Source organism: Peromyscus eremicus, chromosome 7 (genome assembly GCF_949786415.1).
Source record: "Peromyscus eremicus chromosome 7, PerEre_H2_v1, whole genome shotgun sequence".
NCBI classification, from domain to species: Eukaryota; Metazoa; Chordata; class Mammalia; order Rodentia; family Cricetidae; genus Peromyscus; species Peromyscus eremicus.
In genome coordinates, this window is record NC_081422.1 from 72,068,329 (window position 1) to 72,091,123 (window position 22,795).

Here is a 22,795-nt window from a genome sequence, read left to right on the forward strand (position 1 = left end):
TGTATCTAGGTCCACACCAGTGCCCAGCAGGCATTGTGTGAGGAGTGAGTAAACTCCGACTCTTCCCCAGTGTCCATAGGATAAAATCCTGGGCAAGGTGAGAACACTGAACCACCCAGCCATTTCCTACGTCTAGACACCCTTTCTTCAGTCTGTGGACTTAGAGATTGTACGAGGTGCCTTGCCCTTGGCAGTTAGCCCCCTGCGGTCTGTCTTTGCAGGCATTGATCATCTGTTGGCACAGCACGTTGCTCATCTCTTTATTAGAGACCCACTCACCCTATTCGAAGAGAAAATACACCTGGATGACGCCAACGAGTCTGACCATTTTGAGGTATCTCCTGTTCAAGTGCATTTCACTTCCCAAACTGAGGCAGGATTGTTTCTGTGCCTGTGAGGGTCAGTGACAGGAGAAATCTGTCTTCATTACCTAGTGCAATAGAGAACCAAGAAAAACTAAAAACTAATTTAAAGTACACTGGATGACTCTTTCTAGTTATTTCTCAGTTCTATGATACTAAAACATAAGCTGCACAAACTAAGTGTTGAAGACATGTCCTGACTTCAGGGAACACTTACACTTTGTTCTAACAGGTCACACTCAACAGAGTCTTCAAGTTGTAATGTTTATGTATTTGTAAATTGGGGAGTATTAGGTATGGATGGACAGTACATAGTCTTTGTCCCTCACTAAATACATGTCATCTAACTGTTCTAAATGCATAGAAAGTTGGTTTTATCCTATTCCTTTGTGTTGTTACAGAATATTCAATCCACAAACTGGCAGACAATGAGATTTAAGCCCCCTCCTCCAAACTCAGATATTGGATGGAGAGTGGAGTTCAGACCCATGGAGGTGAGACACATGCTTCGGCTCGGAAGCTCCCTTTGACCACCCCACCCTCCTGATGTTCTTCTCAGAGGGCTCTGAGTTTATTCAAAAGCAGTAGGAATCCAAATGTGCCTCTAAATAGCCACTCCAAAGCCACTGGGAGCTGATACCAGAGCGTGGACCTGGATAGAGGGCTTCAGCCTCAAATGGGAGATGAAGGCGCTCGGGATAATACAGCCTAAAGGGCTAGGGAGGGGAGCTGGGGCAGGCAGCCGGTCCCTAACCTTCTGGTCATCGTCACTAGGTACAGCTGACAGACTTTGAGAACTCCGCCTATGTGGTGTTTGTGGTTCTGCTCACCAGAGTGATCCTCTCCTACAAACTGGATTTCCTTATTCCACTATCCAAGGTAATGACAGGTGTGATTACAGCCATGAACACAGACAGTGCAGATGTGTTTAATTACTTACTGTATTCACTGGCCAATTCCAACCTATCTTTACATAGAGTTTTCTTACCCGTTAGGATAAACTGTCTCTACTTTGACTCTGGTTTTCCCCATAAGCCTAAATTGATCACTAGAGGCTTTGTTTAAAGATGATGGCTAGAGGTGGTCCCACAAGCTAGTGCTATCTCCCTAACAGTCCATTTGGTCTACAATGTCAAAATTAGGATGACTGGAGGCTTACCTGTAGAATTCAGGAAAAGGTGTCCATGCAACCAAACTTGGGATATTTGTGGAGGATGTGATGGCATTAGATTACCAAATTAAGAGTTACAAATCCTACCACAGGAAGACCAGAGAAGGGGTTTCTTGGAGGAAGTTGGCCAGCAGAGCTTTTGAGCATGTCCTTGCTCAGAGGCCACAAAGCTGATGATCAGCAGCAGTCCTTAAGGTGGTCAAGGCCATGAGTTGTTGGGCCAGGATCTTCTCGACATCCTAATGGATGGGAAAGACTGTTAAGTGGAGTGAGGACTCTGCTGCTAAGGAGTCAGGCCACCGAAGAGTCAGAGCTGCCTTGTCATAGCTAACCTGGGAGGAGTTAAGAGCTTATGCCCGTGGGTGGGTGTGCAGGTTAAGTCAGATCCACCCAAAGAAGAGGCCATGTGGGCTGCTCATCCAGGCCTCTGTGAGCATGAGTGGATGTCCCAAAGCTGACAGAAGGCTAAAAAACATATCCCGAAGAGAGGGTTCCAGCTTCCTCACTTGGACAGTCCTCAGTGAAGCAGTGAACTCCAGCACCCAAACCTAGGAATTGTATATCTCAGCAGAACCGTCCTGGACAGGAGGGATGGTCAGGCCGTCTACAGGCGAGAAAAGGAAGTGGCAGTACTTCTTTACTGAATTTAATGCCAGGGAGATGGGAAGAGCACTGTCCGAGGTCGCTTCCCATCCAAGTGGTTTCTTCTCTCTTTTCCATAACTTAGTGTGTGTGTGTGTGTGTGTGTGTGTGTGTGTGTGTGTCCTCCTTTGTTTATGTGACTGTGATGAGCACCATGACCAAAGCAACTTAGAACAGGTTTGTTTTGTCTTAGGATCTAGGTCCTAATTGATCACGAGGGAAGTCAGGGTGGGTGTTCAAGAGTTACTTGCTTAGCAGCCTGCTTTCTTATCTAACCCAGGATCACCTGTCCAGGGTGGCACCACTGTGGTGGGGTTGATTGTCCCTTCTCCTATATCGATCAGCATCAAGAAAATGCCCCCCAGTCTTGCCTGCAGACCAGTTTAACAGAGGCAGCTGGTCAGCTGAGGTCACCTCTTCCAAGATGACCCGACTTTGTATCAACTTGACCTAAAAACCAACTAGCAGATGCTGTGTGGCAAGGGCCACTTTCTCATTTTTAGATGATAAGTTTTTCCTGTGTCCACAGATGACAGAGGGGCCTTGCTAGCTTTGGGGAGACCTCCCCTTTGTTTATGGTGTTTCCCCATTCAGTGTTGGTTTTCTTCAGTGGTAGAGAGAAACCTAAGACTTCAGGCATGGGAAGCAGGTACTCTACAACTCAGCTACACTCCATTGCAGTCTGAGGTCTTGAATAAAGGCCCTATTCCCATTCAGAAGGGCAAAGGCTCCCAGATCCTAATTCTGTCGCACTGGGGATCAGGGACATTGTGTGGATTTTCAAGTGACACAGACACTCAGTGTGTTCTGATGCTGGACATGGAGAGAATAAGACTTTCAAAACTGCTTTTTAAAAACAAAGAAAATGGCCTGGGAAGAGGACTGAGCAGTTACTAGCACTGACTGCTCTTGCAGAGGGCCAAGGTTTGGTTCCCAGCACCCACATGGTCACAACAAGCTGTAATTCTAATTTGGGGTAGAGGGATCCAGAACCCTCTTCTGGCCTCTGTGGGCACTGTATACACATGGTACACATAAACACATGCAGCCCAAACCCCAAAATAATGACTCTTTTAAAAATAGGAAACAGGACTCCAAGATGGTTCCGTGAGTAAAGGTGCGTGCCACTGGGCCCAGTGACCTGAGTTCAAATCCCTAGAATCCACATGGTGGAAAACTAAAACTGACCCCTGCAAGTTCTCCTCTGACTACCACATGTATATCATGGGGCACACGTTTTGCTCCCACCCCCTCACATACACTAATTAACTAAACAATTTTAATTAAAAATAAAGCATCTAGGAGTATAGCTCACCAACAGAGCCCTTTGCCTAACATGTGAGTAATTCTTACCACCTCAAAGAATAAGAAAAAAATATAAAGCTATTTATTAACCCTCAGTGGCAGGATATGATAATGCACCTAAGATCTCAAGCACTTGGGAAGCTGAGGCAGGAGGATCACAAGTTCAAGGCCACCTTGGCTCCATAAGCAAGAACCTGTGTCAAACGTAAAAAAATAAACAATATGAAAAGAGCATTTGTTTAAAACTAAAGTTATTTCCAAATGACTGGCTGGAGCAAGAAAAAGAAGAAAGAAAACTTCTTAGCATTAGGAAGGGAGTGTGAAGACATAACTCACAGAAGGGAAAGCAGTAAGAATAAATGACGGCAAAAAAAAGGACTGGAGGGAGAGACGGCTGTGCAGGTGAAGACATTTGACTCCCACACAAGCCGTCTTCTGACACACACGAAGATAAATAAATACATGTGAAAGTGTTTTTGAGAGGGAACAGGTAACGTCAAATTGCAGCATTCCAGTATGATTTGCTTTTGTAAGACATTCCCAAAACAAGGACAAATGCTGGAAATAAGAGAAACACACTGACCTTTTAAAAAGTTAACAGGAATGACAAAGTGTCACACAAAATAAAGGGTGAGGTAGACAGGGTCGCATGGGCTGTTGACAGCAGTGCTGACTGCTTGTCCAGGATGAGCGCCAGCCCTGGCTGTCTGTACATGAAGTGGAGGACATTCATAGAGGCATTTAGTGTGGTGCGCAGGAGGTGCATAAGATCTGAAACTCGGTTCGTAAGCTGTTCATCCTGTTTACCAGTTTTTTAACCTGGGCAGGCTGCTCGTGGCCGCTGTGCTTCCTTCCACATAGAGGACAGGGTTGTCTAGCTTCCTGACAGGCAAACCACTTAGCCCCTTATGTGTAATCACAAGCTGAGGAACCGTAAGCAATTAAATGATGTATTAACAAGTTTAGATGTATAGGCTAGATCACATATGTCATGTCAAAGAGCATCTTTTCTTCACATGCCTTGAAGATTTATAAAAGTCAAAAAAGAAAAATCTTTACTTCTCAAAAATAGACATTATCAGAAATGCATTCTCACTAAAATTCAACAAAATAATACTCAAAAAACATTGACTATTGGAAGTTTAAAGTGTCTTTCCTAGTAGATCTTGAAGTAAGCTAAAACTTGAATGACTGACAGGTAGGAAAATTGATGGTGTGAATGTTGGTGGAGCAAAACTAATAAAAGCCAAATATTATGAGACCCGAAAACCTTAGAGATGCCCACAATCTTAGCCTATTACTTGAGTGTGTTCCTAGATGTGTCAAGATATCCAGAAGGTCCTGCCTTATCATTTTAAGCGTCAAAGGAATAACCATAGCTCTCTTTCCATAATGAATGTGGAAGGAGGCTAAATATCACAAAAGACTTTGTAACCAGGCTGGGGAGATGGCTCGCTGGGCAAAGCACAGATCCTCACCATCTACTTACAAACAGGGTGTAGCAACGTACTACTGTAACCCCAGTTCTGTGTGTGGAGACGAGTGGATCCCAGGCTCAGTGGTCAGCCAGTCTAGAAGAACCTGAGAGTTCCAAGTGCAGAGAGAGGCTGTGATTGAGAAAGACACCCCAGCATCAGCTCTGGCCTCCACCCTGACCCTCAGTCTGTGTTATATATTGAGGCTGCACATAGGTAACACAGTAGAGAACTGGAGAGATCATTCAGTTGTAGAGGACTCAGGTTCAAGTCCCAGCACCTGTGAGATCTGATACCCTCTTCTACCCTCCAAAAGCACTGCACGTACATGGTGGTCAGACATACATGCAGACAAAACCCCCGTACACAAAAAGTGGGAAAAAAAAATAAACATTGCAGAAAATGCAGCTATTAAAATACTTTAAAAGGTTAAAGTATTAGAGAGATTGAGAATGCATGCTTGAGTTACCAGGAAGGCAAATGCATTGGTGATCTGCCCTTGGTGAGCCATCCAGTACTGCAAACCCAAGGCCTGCTGCCCCGTTGCTCATTTGAGTGAGGCAAGGCTGAGGAGAACACTGACTTGAGACCAGGATCTTAAGCCCTTCCACGTCTCAAGACCTTGCGAAGCCTTAGGAAGGAACATTTTCAACTCGACTTGGTTTTGTGAAATGAGCTTCTCTTAATTTCCCATTATTTTACACAAACTAGTGTGTGATGAGTACATAGTCTGTTTCTCCAATGTGAAGGATTGAAGGGAACAGAATTCTAAGGGGAGTGATGAAGGCATTGGTGTGTTTGACCCAAGATGTTCTGACTTCGTCCTGATTCTTTTTCTCCGTTAGGTTGATGAAAACATGAAAATGGCACAGAAGCGAGATGCTGTCTTGCAGGGGATGTTTTATTTCAGGAAAGACATTTGCAAAGGTATCATATGTTCGGGTTTATTAGGGTCAGTTTATGCTGAACAAGCTGCTGAAGCTCCTCTGTGCTCCCCTTGGTTGGCAGGTGGCAATGCTGTGGTGGATGGATGTAGCAAGGCCCAGAACAGCTCTGAGCCAGCAGCAGAGGAGTACGCTCTCATGAGCATAGACACCATCATCAACGGGAAGGTACGGCCTGAGCGGGGCTTGCGCAAGGAGCACTGGCCGGCAGAGTTTATAATGTGTTCTTCTTGTAGGAAGGGGTGTTTCCTGGGCTCATCCCCATTCTGAACTCCTATCTTGAAAACATGGAAGTAGATGTGGACACCAGATGCAGTATTCTGAACTACCTAAAGCTAATTAAGAAGAGAGCATCTGGTATAGTAGATTTTTTTTTTCCCTTTTCTTTGTCTGACTCCTTACAATATTTGGTTCTGTGACGTGCTTGACAGTATATCTCACTCTAGCCATGCTCATTGTTTTCCACATTTTGCTAATTGTACAGTTGCCATACACCGTAAAATCTTGGGATCAGTTTTGTTTGTTTGTTTGTTTTTCGAGACAGGGTTTCTCTGTGTAGCTTTGCACCTTTCCTGGAACTCACTTGGTAGCCCAGGCTGGCCTCGAACTCACAGAGATCCGCCTGGCTCTGCCTCCCGAGTGCTGGGATTAAAGGCGGGCGCCACCACCGCCCGGCAGGATCAGTTTTAAATTAAGAAAGCTTTTTCTCCCTTACTGGCTTATGAAATATGATGCATTTTTAAATGTGGCATTTCGATGAGGTATGGTGACTGTAGTGTCACTCTGGTGTCACCTATATGTACTGCATGTCATGGTGAACTTTTGTCAGGCTAAATCACCACAGCTCCAAAAGCCCACACCGCCACACGTGTGCAGCCCTCAGCTCCTGTACAGAGGCCCTCCTGAGGACCTTTCTTCGTCGGTTTTCAGAGCTAGCTCATTTACAATGCCTCATTGGCCTTGCCAGTACTTACAGGGGGAGCAGCTCATGCAAACCTCAGTGTGAATGCTAAGAGCATCTTGGCAAAGGTCATCTGTAAGAGCACATCACCTCCAGAATGTCGTATCTACAGCTTCCCTTTTTATTCTGTGTGCTCATCACTGTAGGGTCCCTATAGTCCACTGAAGTAGTCACATAACAGCATCATCTATAGACGTAGCCCTCTGGCCAAGAAGGAGGACAACATAGCTCTTACAAACAATACTGACCCTCCATCCCTTAAGAACTGGTAGTGTCAGTCTATGGGTGGCATCTAACTGGGTATGTATATGATGAAAGCTATCCTCTCAGCTCTTACTGTGTGGGCACTCCCAGGTCATGTGTTTGCTAGTCATTAAATACCCACTTCTTAAAGCACCTAATTTTTTTTTTTTTTCAGGAGAACTAATGACAGTTGCCAGATGGATGAGAGAGTTTATTGCAAACCACCCTGACTACAAGCAAGACAGTATAATAACTGATGAGATAAATTATAGCCTCGTTTTGAAGTGTAACCAAATTGCAAATGAATTATGCGAATGTCCAGAGTTACTTGGATCAGGATTTAGAAAAGCAAAGTATAGTGGAGATAAAAGCGACTCTTGAAACTAGACATCCAGCAGAAAGGTGCGTCGCTGTTCAGTTGGTGACAGACACAGCACTGACTCCTGGCCCACGCGGATGCTGTGACACCTATGTGGTCTGCAGCGTTCCTGTGCCAGTGGCCAGCAAGTGACCAGAAGCTTCCTTCAGTAGGCAAACCTGAGTTTGTACATGTATATACTAAAGTATTTTTATGATTAACAACGTATTTTAATAACATTGTATCTAAAGTCATAGTGAACTGGCTTGTACATTTTTGAATTCTTACTCTGGAGCAACTAATGTCTAGGCAGTTTTGTAAATGTCATTGTACAATAATATCTGCATTCCAGAGTTTTCAATGTTTACTGTAAATCTTCCTTTAATACTACCTGGGACCTGATTCACTGAAATTTACTGAAAAAAATGCTTTCTCGTAACTGTTTTTTGAGCTGCCTCCTTTGCTGTGTACATAAAATCATTGGACTGCACTGACGCCCGAGGTGACAGACACCTTCCCCGTGATGTTTCTTTTCCAGAGCAGTCTCATGCTCTCACCACTGAACTGAACTCTGCTGGCTCTTAGAAAAGAAACTCCTTTGGGATTTGTCTAAATATACAGACTCATGGTTCATGCATAGAGAATATTGGGGGTGATTTTGTTTCATCTGAAAAGGGAAATCATTTCCTTCTACACGCACCAAGAACTCTGTCAAAGAAGTCTGCTCTTCCATTTCCTCCAGTTGTGTGACCGCTGTGCTCGTGAGCGGTCACATCAGTGCAGCTGCCAAGGCGTTGTTTCTTTCTCTAGTTCGCTGTCAGCACATCGGCAGGCTGTCTTCTAACAGCCATTCATTCCAGATTTTCCCTGGGGAGTATTCTGCATTCAGCCTGCTTTCTCTCTAAAACTCACACATCAATCATGAAATGCACTAATTTTTGTGAATCAGGACCCTAAATGTTTAATTGTAAATAATTTGTTTCATAGATTGCTTTAGCTTTATGTTATCTTCTTCATTGTTAACTAAACTTAACTACTTCTGAAATAACTGTACTGTAGATTAAGCCAAGCTTTATGAATATAAATATTTACTGTAATGCTAATTTTGAAAGATTACAATAAAGCTGCTTCAGCTTAAAACTTTTAAGGACTAGGACTGACTATATTTCATCTATTTTGGTAAGTTAAAGTCCTTTTTCCCTCTACAGTTTTGTTATATAAATCAGGTTGTAAAAAGGATAAAATGTTTGTGGTATAAGAAAATATAAGAATGGAATTCATGGTCTGGAGAGATGTCTCAGCAGTTAAGAGCACTGGCTACTCTTCCAGAGGTCCTGAGTTCAATTTCCAGCAACCACATGGTGGCTCACAGCCATCTATAATGGGATCTGATGCCCTCCTCTGGTGTGCAGGTATACATGCAGACAGCACTCATACAAAAAAAAAAAAAAAAAAAAAAAATGGAATTCATATTCAAAAGCTTGTGCATGTATGAGTGGTTTTAAGGGTTTTTAAGTTTGGGTTTGGGACCATTTTTTTGTTGTTTTGGATTTTGTTTTTAACTATGTTGCCTGGCTACTGGTTTATACCTACTTTGTGGATCAGGCTGGCCTTGAACTCACAGATACCCACCTGCCTCTACCTCCTTAGTTCTGTTCAAAGCATGTGCCAATATGCCTAGTTTTGACTGGGGAGATTTTTGTTGTTTTTTGTTTTTCGAGACAAGGTTTTTCTGTGTAGCTTTGGCTGTCCTAGAACTCACTCTGTAGACTAGGCTGGCCTCGAACTCACAGAGATCCACCTGTTTCTGCCTCCTGAGTGCTGGGATTAAAGGTGTGTGCCACCCCAGCTTGTTGGGAAGATTTTTTTTTTTGTTTTTGTTTTTTTGTTTTTCGAGACAGGGTTTCTCTGGCCTCGAAATCACAGAGATCCGCCTGCCTCTGCCTCCCAAGTGCTGGGATTAAAAGTGTGCACCACCACTGCCTGGCGTTGGGAAGATTTTTTAATTAGGCCTGATTGTGAGGTGTCATTTCATCATTGCAGCTCTCCAATCCTTTAAGAGAACCAATAATAAAGATAGGTGTGTAGTTGGAGTTTTCTCCGGTCCCACCCAGGCCCACAGCAGCTCAGACCCAAATAAACACACAGGCTTATATTAATTTTAACTGCTTGGCCATTGGCTCAGACTAACTACTGACTAGCTCTTGCAGTTAAACTCAGCCCATTTCTGTTAATCGATATGTCACCACCTGTTCCGTGGCTTTACCTGTGTGCCATTACATGCTGCTCCCTGGACAGCAGGCTGGTGTCCTGACTCGGCCTTCCTCTCCCCAGCAGTCTCCTTGTCTGTTTGTCCCGCCTATGCTTCCTGCCTGGCTACTGGCCAATCAGCTTTTTATTTATCAACCAGTCAGAGCAACACATTCACAGCATACAGAACATCCCACAGCACAGGTGGATCTCCCTCAGCTTTCACCCACACCTACCTTACACCCATCTGCAGAGTGACATAGACCTTGAACTGTGACTTATACACTGCTTTGCCTCAGGAAGAGAATTTTCCTTTCACTCTCAGCCACCCTCATGCTGCTGGGCCAGTGATGACCTGGAAAATGTAGTCTACACTGGAGACACTTAGACTGAGGAATTAACAAGCCCTGCAGAGCTATTTTTAGCCTGTCTGAATCCACATTGCATCCCCCACATAGACTAAGCTCAGGTAATAGGTTTTTATTGGTCTGTACCTTGAATACAAAACTAAGACGATGCAGTGCAGACATAAAGGAGAGACATTATAACAGGAGGGTTATTTCCAAATCATCAGGCAATTATGCACAAAATGGGATTTTATTTTGTTCAGGGACTTCATTCTGCAAAGTACTTTGGGGACATTCCCAAGCATGCTCAATTTAAGGTGATAATTTAAGAAGGAAAATGGGAATGCTTAGTTCGAGATCATGCTTCACAGGTTTGAAAGGCTGAAGTGGGAGAGAAGAACACCTATAGATGTGATGTGCTGGGTTTCCATCAGAATTTCAGCTACAAGTAAAGGGAAAAACATATGGAAGGTACATGTGTTAGCGAAGGAGTGTGTGCCCTGAAGGGCTTTCCCTTGCTCGCCTTCCTCTGGGCAATACATACACTTAGGGCTGTGACTTCCTTGGCAGCACTTAGCACTGTGATCTACATCACCTGGAGTGGAGTCCACATTTCTACATTGCTAACAAGCTCCTATGTAATGCTGGTCTGTGCTGATCGCATGAATAACAAGATTTATTACCACTTCACACGCAAGTCACAGATACATCAACTTAAAGCATTAACACGACTTCAGGATATGCTAGACTGTTCTCTTGCTAAATTTTAAACCAGGCAAACTTCAGTCTGTCATATATGCTCTTCCTCTCCACTCCTGACAGCAAGTATGACCCCCAGCTTATGAGCTGTACCATTTAAACAGTTCAGGGTTGTGAGCCAAATTATAAACACAAGAATGAATGATGCTTTGTCTTTGGTAAAAATACATGAAGACTTCTGAACCCCCACTGGTTTGTAAGCTAATTAAAAATAAAGGAGTTTGGATGGAAGTACCCCACACTAGTGAACAATGCTGAGAAGACAAGTTATTAAGTGAAAATCTCAGTGCCAGGCATGGGTTCTCTGTATGGTTAGAGAGGCCCAGTGGTACCCAAAACGATGCAGATAATTGCCATTGCTCTTGGTTACCCAGAAAGGTGGTAAGACCCTGTTGTTGAAGATCCACATGCCTTAATTGCAGGACACAGAGAACTCCAACTGACCAGGAAGTTCTCTCCCTGCTTGCTTGCTTTTAGTGCCAGAAGGGGCTGTGTAGGATGCTAGAGGAGAAAAGATACTAATCATCTTGTCCAGTGGTAGACTAGACTCCGCCTGCTACGAACCCCACCTGCCAGGCAAGATGGGCCCCCTGGAGCAATAGTGGGGAGACCTGCTTGGATTGGAGGTCTGCTCCACAGGAGGAAATCAATGCCTGTGCTGTCAACATGCTCAAAACCCATGGCTAGAGAAGTTAACGAGCCCGGGGGAGAACCTATTGCTGTTATTCTAAATTATCACATCAGAGTGCCTTCTACATTCATTATACCTGTAGATTTGTGCCCGCAGTGGGCCGTGGTTAGTGCAGAGGTGCATCGCTGTTCAGAGTGCTGGGAATAAGCCACTGAGTGCAGCTGCAGATGGGACAGCTACATCGACATGCCTGCCTAAGGCTCAGGAGTTCACAGAAGAGGGCCAGAAGGAATAGAAAAGCTGGAGGATGGGTAGAAGTGCTGTCCTCTGGACATAACAGGCTGTTGCACCCATAAACTCACAGCAGCTGTTAATTACCTGCACGAGTCAAGACACTTAAAAATTCCGGGAAGAGGAAGTCTGGGCCCCACCACTAGCAGAGGGACTATGTGTAGTTGATGGCTGCTGGGGGATGACTAGTTACTTTTGTGGGGAGTGTGGCCACTGGTAGGTTCCCCATGCCCTGGTGGATGACCCCACAGCCATGCACATACGGACAGCATTAATTGAGTTAAAAATAAATACATAATTATAAAATTATGAAGTTGGGAGGGAGATGTGATGAGGGGTTCTGGGGAGAGCTGGAGGGAAGGGTGATATTATGATTAAGACATATTCTGTACATAATTTTCAAATAAAAATTAACATTAAAAAAACCCTAAACCATGGTCAAGCCTGGACTCTGTTCTCTTATTTAGACATGGCCTTTTTTACCTGCTGGTCACAGGGGCATATCCCTTGTGGTGGTGAGCAGATCCTCCTTTTTTCTAAGATGCCTCTTTCGTCTCAAGAGATGGAGCATGCCAGGCCCTCTTAAACCAATGCCTAATTGAAGAATTGGCCGTCACAGGCGTCTGGGGTTTGGCAAGGTCAGGCCCAAGTCTTGGGGTGCTAGGAAGTGTATTAGGAACCTGCAGAGGACAGGTGAAGTATTCCCTCAGGGTTAATGGGCAAGGAAGATGGTGGTGAGCCTCTGATGGCTGAGTCTTTCAAAGTTTAGCTTAGGGGCCTTCTCAGCTTCCAGGAAGCTGCCTGGTCCCCGGGCTCTCAGAGGTCCTCATCATGAGCTCCCCTCGAGGTTAGTTCAGGTCACCATCTTTCCCCGAAGACAAGTGCCTGAGGTCTCCCATCTGCTCTCCCATTCCACTATGCCCATTGTGTAAGCATTCCACCTTCTCCATGAACACTTTTGGAGTTCACACCAAATGATAGAGAAGCTGAAAGGTGTCTTGGTGCAGACGCCAGACCAACATCGCAGACTCTGTGGCTTGACATCGTTTCTCAGTTTTGGAGACTGGAAGTCCAGGCTCACGCATTGGCAGGCAGGGCTCCTTCCTGGTGAGGGCTCTTCCTGACTTGCAGATTAACTTAGTACCATTCTGATGGATGGTGTGGGTCTCCTCTGCTAAGGGCATTGATCCCATTCACGTAAGCTGCCACCACCATCTGAACCAACTTCCTTAAGGTCCCACCTGTAAATCCCATTAGGAGGTAGGCATTTGAGGGGAGATACACTCAGTCTGCAACAGGAAGGAAGTAAGGAAACCAGTTCTGGGAGTGAGACCTTGATCCAGCCTCAGCTGGGAAAGGGGCATCCTTGAACTGCCTGATAAGGAGAAGCCAAAACAGTCTGAATCCCTTTTCACTCTAAACATCATGGGAAGGAATTGTGGCAAAGTATGGAAGAGGCACTGAGGAAGAACAGTGTAGTGGGGAGTGCACTACACTGTTGTAGCAGAGGCTGTCCCAAGGGAGAGAGGCCAGATACGACGTGCCCTGTGTGGGCTCCGCTCGTAATTCAGTACATAAAGGATTCCTAGGAGTTACTCCACAGTGAACACTGACTGGAACCCAGCCATCAACTGCAATGCTAGGCTGGGTTTCTACCCTAATCTGGGTGATGAGTCCGTGTGCTGAAAAGTACAGGGTGTTGGCATTCTGGCCCACCCCATGGGGACACACAGGCTCCACCCATGTTCATCTTGAAGTCCAGCTGTGACAGGCTGGGAGGATGGCCTGGTGGATGTCCCAGGAGCTCCTCAAGGCCGCTGACAGGTGGGCTTGTGTGGACCCAGTGACACTGCTGGAAGTTCAAGGGTCACTAAAGCCAGGGCCACACACAGTGTCTCAGGCTCTCTTGCAGACGGGTATCAACACAGAGGCTGGAGAAGCTGTGTCCCAGAAGCGTGACAGTGCAATCCTGGAGACCCTTTCCAAAGTTCCAGGTTTTGTGTTATTTCATCATGCGGTAGCTTTGAGCTCTCCAGGCTCACAGCTTGGGGCTGCTGGTTCCCTAGCACATCACCACCACCCTCGAGTTAGCTCGTTAGCATATCAAGGCAAGTCCTGGGCTGGGCTCTATCTGAGCTGTGCCTGGCCTGCCTAGGACTTATCAGAACTGCCTGGTGACATGCTCAGACATCACATTGTGCCAAGTCACACAAAATGGTGTTTTTAATTTACACAAAAATGGTTTCGACTATGTTCCTAACAAAACCCTAATATTTCCTTATACTAGTTTGGTGAGTAGATAAATAACAAATCTAACCTCTTTGTTTCTAAGAGTCGCACGGGTGGGAAATAAAAACAAAACATAGCTTTCTTCTGTGGAGCCTTACCCCATTGTTACCCTCTCAGAGGATACACCTCTGTTATAGATGCCCCCCACCCCACAGGACTCTAACCAGCCTAATGTATCTTCTTAAGAGCTTCCTTTGAAATGGGAGACATTTCCAATGATGCAACGAGAAATTAGAACAAGAAAAAAAAAACAACGGCCATGTTGAAAGCTAAAGCTGAGATTCTCTTTTTAGTCAGCTCTCAAACAGGGGCCTAGTGAGTTTCCTAGAGTCCTTTTGGGTTTGGGTTTGGATTTGCTTTGTGATAAAATAGAATTAGGTGTTTCCAATGCTCTCAGACTTCTCAGGAGGTGGAGGTGCTGGGTGTGGTTAGAGCAGTTGGGTGTAGGTGGCAGAAAAGCCTGGTGCCTAATAGCTTGGAATTCAAAACAAAACAACCTGTCTGCTTGAATAGTAAAATGTCCAAGATGGGACACTATGTCCTCAAGTCCTAGACTGCCACAGATGGCCTGTGCTTTCTCAGAACACAGTTCCCCCTTACCACAGCAGCTCCAGCAACTCCGGGTGTCCTCATGGGCTCCGAGTCCACAACACAATCCCGTCTGAGTGACTAGCCAAGACTCCCAAAGCTGGCCCTTGGTCTGAGTCCTCCCAGGATGTCTGATACTAGGGTTGTCATTTGCTCCCTCTAAACCTCGATCTTCTGCTTTTCAAAATGTATAAGATCTCACTACTCTCTCGGATTTACTCCAGAGCCAACATGCTTTCTCATGAAAACCTTACTCCTTTTGAAGCTAGGGGCTGCCATCTATTCAGTTGGTACCTTTTTATGCAGTCTCCTTCCGAGTTTTGGTCTTGTCTGTTTTAGTTTACAAATACTCCCCAATTCATTGACCTATTCTGAACAGCTTGTTGTAAAGTGAAACTCCATATTGAGTTTTTATTTTTATGCGTATGGAAATTTTGTTTGCATGTTTGCCTGTACATCACATTCATGCCTGGTGACCCCAGAAGCCAGAAGAGGGCACTTGGATCCCCTGGGACTGGGAAACTCCGTATTGAGATGTACTTTAATTCTGTTCTTATAGTTAGATATAAATGACCTTTCAGTCTAACATAGCTGGTAAGTCGTGGGCTCACTTTCACTACTGCTACATGGACCTGTTGTTTTGTTACCCTTTTTTTTTTTTCATTTTGCATGCACTAACCTGCACACACATTTGTCTAGATATCTTTTTATTATCTTTATATCTAGCATAATTTCTTGTTCACAAAATATTCTGAATTACTCTAGTACTTTACACTTTTAAAAGCTTTTTAATAGCTCAACATTTGCCCTTTCATGGAAAATATTCCATATTTCTTTTCTTTTTTTTTTTTTTTTTTTTTTTTGGTTTTTCGAGACAGGGTTTCTCTGTGTAGCTTTGCGCCTTTCCTGGAACTCGCTTTGGAGACCAAGCTGGACTCGAACTCACAGAGATCCGCCTGGCTCTGCCTCCCGAGTGCTGGGATTAAAGGCGTGCGCCACCACCGCCCGGCTCATATTTCTTTTCATTTCTGCTGTTTCCTAGTCTTTTAATCGACATTTCTTCCTAGATTTAGGTCTGGAATTGTCTCATCTCTATTAACTCAGTTATGTCACAGTGGCTTCTTTCAAAGGTTCATCTTCGCATGTTTCTCAATAAACATGATGCATATTTCTAACATTGCCTCAATGAACATAATGCATATTCCTAACACAGCTAAGCATGGACCCACACTGTCACAGTTCATGTGTGATCTAAGGATTATACGTAGGGATACTCTTTGGTCACCACTCTTTGGATGGTGGTTGCTGTATATTTTACTGAAGTGGTCATGTTGCTCACAATCCAATATTGATACTTTATACTAAAAATTAAACATCCAAAGTCTTTGTCTCTAATATATGTAAAACACACACACACACACACACACACACACATCAATAGTGATAGCTCACAACTCATTAGTGACCTGCAATGCCCTTATAAAACAGGAGAAAGATCTGAAGGACTAGTTAGGAAAGAGTTGAAACAACTGGCACGTGAACACTGGAAAAGCTGCTCAACATTACTAGCTGTTAGGGGAGGGCAAAAGGATGTGGCCCAGTGAACGTTACTACACACTTACTAGAAACACTGAAACACAAAATAGTGTAACTACATTGCTGGTTGGGACAATGGTAACAGCCACTCTGGGAAACAGTGTGAGAGCTTCTGATACTAAGCACGTAATTATCATTTGGCCCAGATGCTGTACTCCAAGGCATTTGTCCCAGAGACATGGAAAGTCCTGTTTGCACCAAGGCCTCTTTATAGCAGCTTTATTCCTGGTAGCCAGACACAAGAAGCAACCCAGCTACCCTTCAAGGGCTGTTCAGCAAACAGTGGTACATCTCTACCATCTAAGATCAGGTGATAATAAACGAGATGAACTATTGATGTGAGCCACAGTTTGCATGGATCCCCGGTGAATCACGCTAAGTAAACAAAGCCCTATGTCAGTTGGGCCACTGGAGCTTCAGGACAGGCAGTGAGGATACAGGAGATGAACTGGTGTGGTTAGAAGAGGTAGACCAGTGCAAGAGATGCTGTGGATGGCGGAACTGCATCTCCTTGATCTGCACTACAGCCTTCTGCGACAGGACATCACTCCCGCCATTGCTGGTGAAGGGAGTAACACACGGTCGGGTGAAGTAACTTAGTGACTTGTCCAGTCCGAGGAGATCTTGATTTGGTGATCGTTAGTGATATTTTGATGCCATATAAAGAGCACTAGATGATTTGTGAAAAATCTTAGGCCCCAGTCGCATTTCCAGTGATTCACATTTTAATTTGAAAGTGACTTAAATACTTACTTGGTTGCTCCATGGGGGACGGGGGTGGGGGGGGTGGGTGGTGGTGGTGGTGGTGGGGTGGGGGGGTGCAGTATGTATTTTTATGATTCCCTCACCTTGGGGCAGGCAGAAGGCAGAGGACATGAGCAGGGATGGGGGAGAGATGGGCTTCAAAGGCTCTCTTCCTGTAACCTACATCCTCTAGCTGGGCCCCGTTGCTAGTAACCCAGTCAACTACGAACCCACCAACAGATTGATCCACTGGTCAGTAGATGGGTTTAGTACACTCCTGACCCAGTTACCTTTCCAAGCCCCATGTTTTTAACATTACAATACTTGAGAGTCACGCCTTCACCATAGGGATCTTTGGAGAATCTTTTCATATTTAAAGTAATTCAAGCACACACGCCAAAGCTCTCTACCCCTTCAAAGCCTTCCAGATGACAGGTTGTGCCTTTATGGTTTTTGGTCAATTATAAGTTTAAATCTAATCATATTACTTAAATAATATAATGTAAAATTAACTTGCTCACTTTCACTTCCGAAAATTGACTTTTGAGACTAGTTTTCTAAGTACCTTGAAATCCCAGCAGCGCCCCCATGATGGCAGTATAAGACTAGTCAGGATGCCTGCCGCCTCTGGGACAGTAAACTCACCCACCGGCAGGCGACGTCTAAACTCCGGAATTGTATGAAATGCAAAATCAGGTTGCTCTGAAGGGAGATAACGTTCCTCAAACATCCAGGTTGTTAACCTTAGAAACAGAAGAAATGTGACACATTTCCCAGACAGAGAAAACAATTTCTTATGGGGAAAACAAAGCGTCTACTCTGTGAGAGCAGCCTTTTCATAAGTCTTGGACAGCAGCCAGCAGCAAACACAATGGCCTGTCTGCAAATGTTTTTCCTATCTCCTCTGTCCCCCTGAAAGCAAGCATTTGAGAATAAATAGTTCAGTTCTCCTTTCCTGGTTGGCTCCCTGGTTGTAAACAAGGGGACAACTGGCCTATAGAAATGTCACATATTTTTCTTGGCTGCATGAAGCCGTATGAACCCCTGCCGGGGAATTACACTAACATCGAAAAAAGTGATGCAGCCAAGGTTCTCAAAGTGCTTTGTGGAGAGTAATAAATATATGCACTCTCCCAAACACACCAGGTCAGAAGCATTCACTGACTTATAGCCAAGTCCGATAGACAGCTAGAGTGAGATCGGGTCTCTGCGGGTATAGTCATTGTTCGGTTTGGTCCTTTAGCGACCTGAACCATCTGTAGATAACAGAATTAGCCCCCACAGGTCTTGCTTTCACTTCATGACTCTTGGTCACGGCTGATTGGACTAGAGGCAAATGCCTGATACAGGAGAAGGTACCTCAGAGTCACGGAGGGTCTGCCCTTTGAGAATGTCAATTAAAACACAGGCACCAGCTAAGGCTTTCAGCAGTGGACAGACTTTAGAGAGAAAGTCCAGAGACCCCTGATGCCGAGGCCTTGGTTGTCCAACTTGCCCTGTATTCTGAAAAACTGACAAATGTCCTACCCCATAAATATGTAATTTAGTGTAAACTTATTTCAAGTGAGTTTCTGCTACATGCGTCTCCTGCCAAAGATATCTTTCTGTCCAAAATTCAATGGGGGTATATATATAAAAAAAAAAAAACCTGACTTGGTCCCACAGAACCTTCTTTGCTATCAAAATGAATAGATTCTCTGGAATTCAATCCTGCTTTGTGACACCAAATTTTATTTTTTCCTTGTTCTCCATAAGCACAAAAAATGATAACATCAGCCTGATGAAGTCATTCAAGCAGGAAGCACTCATCTGGCCAGGTGCCCAGCACAAGATGCCCAATTCAAATGAGCCTGGGCCCTGCCTTCGTCATTCTGATAAAGAAAAAAGAAACAGCCGGGCAAAGGATCTCCCTGGAGTCTGGGGTTGGCAGCAAGCAATGGGGTCTACTTCTGAGCAAGAGGAACAAGAACTGTGAAGCCAAGGTCCCTCTCTGCAGAGAAGAGATGTGCCTCACGTGTTTGAAGCCAGTGGTGCAGATGAGACGATCCCAGGGCCTTGGGACCACTGTTGGAGAGCACAAGTACAAAGCAGGGAAAGCCTTCCTAACTAAGCCACAGCCCCTCTGCTTCTGCTCTCTCCAAGAAAATGTCCACCCCATCAACTCGTTATCTCGAAGACGCGGGAGCCTGATGTGTGTACCCCTCACTAGGCATTTTCTACGAAGTCAGTGAGACAGCAAACAGAAAACCTCTGGTCTCGTGGTTTCAGACCCCCTGGGGAAACTCCAGGTGGATCCCAGGAGGCACTCCTGCCTCCCTCTTACCTGTGGGGATCTTGTGCTTCTTCCTCATGGCCTTTGTGGGTTTCTGTGGAGTCCACAAGGAGAATCATCATCTCCTGGTCACATGACATTGCTAGCTCCCTGTTTCACCATTCAGAGGGGTAGATGCTGCCATGCTGCCAGTGTGCCTAGAGATAAAGCGGCGGAGCCTCCAGCAACAGATATAGACTGGGAAGGAAAGAAAGAAGGAAGGGAGGGAAGGAGGGAGGGAGGGAGAGAGGGAGGGAGGGAGGGAGGAAGGGAGGAAGGGAGGGAGGAAGGGAGGAAGGAAGGAAGGAAGGAAGGAAGGAAGGAAGGAAGGAAGGAAGGAGGAAAGATGCTATATCAATCCTGGGCAGGATGCTGACTTGAGGGCGGCGGCCCTGCTAACAACACAGACTGGGAGACTATCCCAGGAAGCTCCTGGTGCACCAGCACTGCAGTACAGAAGAGCGGGTCTACCTGAGGAGGGTAGTTTCAGCAGTGGCTGCAGCAGCCCTGGGCCTTGTGCTCGGGTAGGGGTCCCGGGAACCATCTTTGCAGGCTGGCTGGAGGAGTAGCTGAAATGCCTCGAGGCTGTGTAGAAGGTCTGCTCTGGCCAGCGCTCCAGGATTTATTAGATGGGTCGTTTGGGAAGGGAGGGGAAACGTTACTTTCCTGGAGCTGTCGTATAGAGCCCATAACAGACTTTCCCATGGTCTAGCTGCCCTGAAGTCCTGTCCAAGATCTATGGAGAATGTAGAAGAGCTGTCTCTTCAAAGCTCTTCAGAACAGTGGGGCACTGAAATTGTTAAAAAATTAAAAGGAAGATTATTGCATGGTCCAACAATTCTAATTCTGTACATACACATCCCAAAGAATTGGAAGTGTGATCTCAAGATGTATTTATATAGAGCAACATCATTCACACCAGCCAGAGGTAGGGGTAATAGAAATGTCTAGCAACAGACCAATGGGCAAAGAAAAGATGGAATACTACATACAATGAAAAATTCGGTAACTTTTAAGAAGAAGGAAATTCCCATAGGTTCTACAACCTGAATGAATCTTGAAGACATTATACTGCTACAAATACAGTCACAAAAGAACAAATACTGTATTGTCCTACTTATATAAAGTAACAAGAGTAGTCAAATTCATAGAGACAGAAAGTGAATGGTAGTTGCCAGGAACTGTAGGAAGAAAGAATGGGGAGTTGTTGTTTAATGAATCTAGGGTTTCAGTTTTACAAGATGGAAAACAGTATGGAAATTGAATTAAATTTATGAACAAAATTATGAATGTACTCAACTACAAAACTGTGCACTTCGGCATTGTTAGTGAAGATATAAAATGGTTGAAGTGATAAACTTACGTTACGTAAGTATTTAGCCAGTTAAAAATAAAAATACATAATTAAAATATTTTAAAGAAAGGAACGCTAATGGACATATGGAACAATACGATCACACACAACACAAAGCAAAGGCTGAAACGGGATTGATTTTCACAGCAAATCTGTTTGCCTGTACAACAGCCAGTGCTGGAATTAATAAAGCAGAAGGCGAAGTCCCCACTTTAAAGCACTACACCAATTGCTTAAAAATACCCATGTTGGGGGCTGGAGAGATTGCTCAGAGGTTAGGAGCACTGGCTGTTCTTCCAGAGGTCCTGAGTTCAATTCCCAGCAATCAAATGGGGGCTCACAACCATCCGTAATGAAATCTGGTGACTTCTTCTGGCCTGTAAAAACATATGCAGGCATAACACTGTATATTGTAATAAATAAATAAATCTTTATTTTTTTATTTTTTGAAGACATTATAAAAATGTGGAAAGATGGCTTGGTGGTTAAGAGCACCTGCTGCTCTTCCAGGGGACCCAGGTTCCATTCCCAGCACCCACATGGCATCTCCCAACTGTCTGTAGCTCTAGTTCCAAGGGATCTGACACCCTCACACAGGCAGGGGAGATATCAATGCATACAAAATTAAAAAAAAAACTTAATAAGTAAATAAAATCTATTTAAAATACCCATATCTTTGCTCTTACCGTCTACTGTGGGATCTGTCTGGAAAAGGTAATTAGAAATTCAGGGTCTACTACATGTATATTTATGTCTGTTCAAAGATCTCACCACTGTTTTGTTTGGTTGCTTGTTGGTTGGTTGGTTTTGTTTTTCAAGACAAGGTTTCTCCATGTTACAGCTTTGGCTGTCATGGAACTCACTTTGTAGGCCAGGCTGGCCTTGAACTCACAGAGATCTGCCTGGCTTTGCCTCCCTAGTGCTGGAATTAAAGGTGTGCACCACCACTGTTTGGCTCCCACTGTTATTTATAATAAAGAAAATTAGAAAACCTAAAGCTTAGTAATAAATAAATGGTTGCAGGTGCTACCTGATAGAATGTACTTCATGTAGACCATTCTGCAGCTGTTAGGAACTATATTTCCAAACAACTTTTAATGGCATGAGAAAATTGTTGGTGTAATGTTAGTACACAGGATAGAGTTATGAATGTCATATATACTGTATAATATCTATTAATGCATATGTAAGATGCATACTGAAACCGAGCAGGATGAATGGAAGCAGTTCCGTCCAAGACTGCTCCAGGGCCTCTGCAGTCCCAGCAGGGCTGCTGGGCAACAGTTCCCCATTAGTGGACACTGTGGCTAACAGCAATGCCATCCCCTTCAGTCCTCAAGTCCATCTCCTCCTGTCTTAAACTCCAGTTACAGAACATAATCCCATCACTGTCATTACAAGGTTCATGTGGTTATATGGTAATAACACACACACACACACACACACACACACACACACGATCACACATACAATTAGTAAGACCATTACATCATTTACATTCTTAAGAATTTGCTGTAAATCAGGAGTTCTTTTTTTTTTTTAACTTTGTTCTACAGAGCAACTTTCTGAAAGTGCACATGAGGAAACCAACATGAAAGGCATACATGAAAACTGTTTGTTAAGTCCTGTTACTCTCTCTGTTCCCTGACTTTATGTGATAACAGACTTCTTTCATCGAGTAGGAACTTTTAACATCCTGTGGGACTGCTTCCTGGGGATGATGGTTACTCTTGTTGATATGACAGCATTGAAACGTACCTAGGAGGTCAGTAATAGTACAAATAATATTAGTGGTGTACCAGCTTATACCCCACCGGACCTGCAGGATAGCAAGGGCCTAAGGGAGTGTTAGAAGCCAATGACTGTGCATAGAAGCCAATGACTATGATGATAAAAGCTTCCTCTCGACTTTCAGTCAGTTTAATTGTTGCTTTTAAGTTAGCTACAGACAATGCATTGTCTTACTGTCTACGCAGGAATGGCCATTCTTTCCTTCCTGTCTTGGTGAGATATGTCTTTAAATCAGTGTTGCACATTGAGATGTGTCTTCCGAAAAAGGCATGTTGAAATCTTAATACTAACACTCATACACACACATACACACACACCACCACCACCACCACCACCACCACCACCACCACCACCACCAGTCCTGTGAACATGACCTTATTTGG

General features: G+C 44.5%; 1 protein-coding gene across 1 annotated transcript in view; it reads left to right on the top strand.

The window, feature by feature from the left end:
* Gclc (glutamate-cysteine ligase catalytic subunit) overlaps nt 1–8,608 on the top strand; it is a 44,398-nt gene extending 35,790 nt beyond the window's left edge. The window contains exons 10-16 of the mRNA XM_059268259.1: nt 222–334; nt 764–856; nt 1,137–1,241; nt 5,801–5,882; nt 5,964–6,067; nt 6,136–6,256; nt 7,279–8,608. Of these exons, the coding sequence (XP_059124242.1) occupies nt 222–334; nt 764–856; nt 1,137–1,241; nt 5,801–5,882; nt 5,964–6,067; nt 6,136–6,256; nt 7,279–7,484 (824 nt within the window). The 3' untranslated portion in view covers nt 7,485–8,608. The remainder of the gene's footprint in view (nt 1–221; nt 335–763; nt 857–1,136; nt 1,242–5,800; nt 5,883–5,963; nt 6,068–6,135; nt 6,257–7,278) is intronic.
* The last annotated feature ends 14,187 nt before the right edge of the window (nt 8,609–22,795 follow it).